At 29.9% G+C, this 2,419-nt stretch overlaps 1 protein-coding gene across 1 annotated transcript in view; it reads left to right on the forward strand.

Annotated features, from left to right (window-relative positions):
- The window catches only part of LOC111686779 (adenylate cyclase type 2-like), a 22,049-nt gene extending 20,858 nt beyond the window's left edge, over positions 1–1,191 (forward strand). The window contains exon 7 of the mRNA XM_046951403.1: positions 1,045–1,191. Within this exon, the coding sequence (XP_046807359.1) occupies positions 1,045–1,191 (147 nt within the window). The remainder of the gene's footprint in view (positions 1–1,044) is intronic.
- The last annotated feature ends 1,228 nt before the right edge of the window (positions 1,192–2,419 follow it).

The following is a 2,419-nucleotide window of genomic DNA, read 5'->3' on the forward strand; positions in this document are numbered from 1 at the left end:
TCAGAGCAACTTTTCTATAGAAAAAGTTGTCTGAATCAGAGCAACTTTTCTATAGAAAAAGTTGTCTGAATCAGAGCAACTTTTCTATAGAAAAAGTTGTCTGAATCAAAGCAACTTTTCTATAGAAAAAATTTTCTGAATCACAGCAACTTTTCTATAGAAAAAATTGTCTGATTCATGACAACTTTTGCATAGAAAAGGTTGCTCTCATTTACAGCAACTTTTCTCTATAACACATGCCTTTTAATTACTATTCCACATATGTCACCCTCATTTACTTTTAAATTTTGTTTGTATTTGTAATTGTGTGTATATATGTGAGAAAGTTTTTGTATATGTTGTTAAATATTTTTTTTATAATATAAACACAACCCTTTAAGCCATATAAAGTATACATGTATTTAATTGTGTACAATACTTGTGTTAAACTTAAAAAAGTACTTAAATAACATTTTTTTAAAAAAATAACAAAACTGAAGCTTAGTTCTTTGCAATGTTATTATATTGTACGTTTGATAGAAACTTTTTCTTTAAAGAAGAAACAAAAATTGTCTTTTATGACCTTTTTTCTTTTATTGCATTTCCTGCTTAAAATTTATTTACATTAATTACTTGTATTTCAGCCAAAAAACCATAAAAAAGTATAAACAGTGGTAACGACTGTTTGGTTAAGTTTATGCTGAACATATTTTCAAAAAGTATTTAATATTTTTTCCAGTAAATAACTCATACGTTTTAACACACACTCACATCCACCCACTAACCACAAATTGAAATTCATTAAAATTGGAGGAAAAATTACTTGTTTCTCTAATAAAATATTTTGGGTTCTTTTTAAAAAATTCTGGACGAAAATGTCCAGAATTGAAAATTCTAAAGAGTTTTGTAAAATTAAATATAAAAAGACTTTTATTCAATTGACGCCTTAAAAATAGAAGAACTTCAGAACCCAATCATTAAGTTGAAAATATGTGCATTCACCAAAAAAAATGCAAATAAATTCATTTGATTTTCAATTACGCAATTTATCACATGTGTCAACAGCGACACGAACAGCAACAGCAGCAGCATCAACAACATCATCATCAGCAATTGATGACTGTCCACCACAAAAAGAAAACACGTCATCAGTATTTCAGTTGTAAAATCTCATATATTATCCTCCTTCTACATACTGTACGTTTTGTATAAAAAAAACTGCATTTGCATTGAATATATTTTGAAAAAAATATAATCATTCAAATGAAACTGAAAGTAATTGAATAACAAATTTTAAATTGATTTTTAATAATATTAAAACAAAAAAAAAACAAAAAAACATTAGAGGAAAAATAAAACTACAATGTTGCTCAAGCAGTTTTGCTCTAGTTCTGTTTTAGTTCTGTTCTAGTTCTGTTTTAGTTCTGTTCTAGTTCTGTTCTAGTTCTGTTCTAGTTCTGTTCTAGTTCTGTTCTAGTTCTGTTCTAGTTCTGTTCTAGTTCTGTTCTAGTTCTGTTCTAGTTCTGTTCTAGTTCTGTTCTAGTTCTGTTCTAGTTCTGTTCTAGTTCTGTTCTAGTTCTGTTCTAGTTCTGTTCTAGTTCTGTTCTAGTTCTGTTCTAGTTCTGTTCTAGATCTGTTCTAGTTCTGTTCTAGTTCTGTTTAAGTTCTGTTCTAGTTATGTTTAAGTTATGTTTAAGTTCTGTTCAGTTCTGTTCAGTTCTGCTCAGTTCTGTTCAGTTCTGTTCAGTTCTGTTCTGTTCAGTTCTGTTCAGTTCTGTTCAGTTCTGTTCAGTTCTGTTCAGTTCTGTTCAGTTCTGTTCAGTTCTGTTCAGTTCTGTTCAGTTCTGTTCAGTTCTGTTCAGTTCTGTTCAGTTCTGTTCAGTTCTGTTCAGTTCTGTTCAGTTCTGTTCAGTTCTGTTCAGTTCTGTTCAGTTCTGTTCAGTTCTGTTCAGTTCTGTTCAGTTCTGTTCAGTTCTGTTCAGTTCTGTTCAGTCCTGTTCAGTTCTGTTCAGTTCTGTTCAGTTCTGTTCAGTTCTGTTCAGTTCTGTTCAGTTCTGTTCTGTTCAGTTCTGTTCAGTTCTGTTTAGTTCTGTTCAGTACAGTTCCGTTCTAGTTCTGTTCTAGTTCTGTTCTAGTTCTGTTCTAGTTCTGTTCTAGTTCTGTTCTAGTTCTGTTCTAGTTCTGTTCTAGTTCTGTTCTAGTTCTGTTCTAGTTCTGTTCTAGATCTGTTTTAGTTCTGTTCTAGTTTTGTTGCTGTGAACAACTTTTATCCATGTATAACTTTAACATAAACACAACTTTTTTCTTGAAGAAAATTTTCTTCCGACAAAAGTTTGTTTTATAATTAAAATGTTCTTGTTGTTTTCTTTACTATTGAATATTAATAATAATTATTATTTTCTTCCTTGCTGCTGTTAGTGTTTTCACTTATAATAATTTT

Source organism: Lucilia cuprina, chromosome 5 (assembly GCF_022045245.1).
Source record: "Lucilia cuprina isolate Lc7/37 chromosome 5, ASM2204524v1, whole genome shotgun sequence".
In the NCBI taxonomy this organism is placed as follows: Eukaryota; Metazoa; Arthropoda; class Insecta; order Diptera; family Calliphoridae; genus Lucilia; species Lucilia cuprina.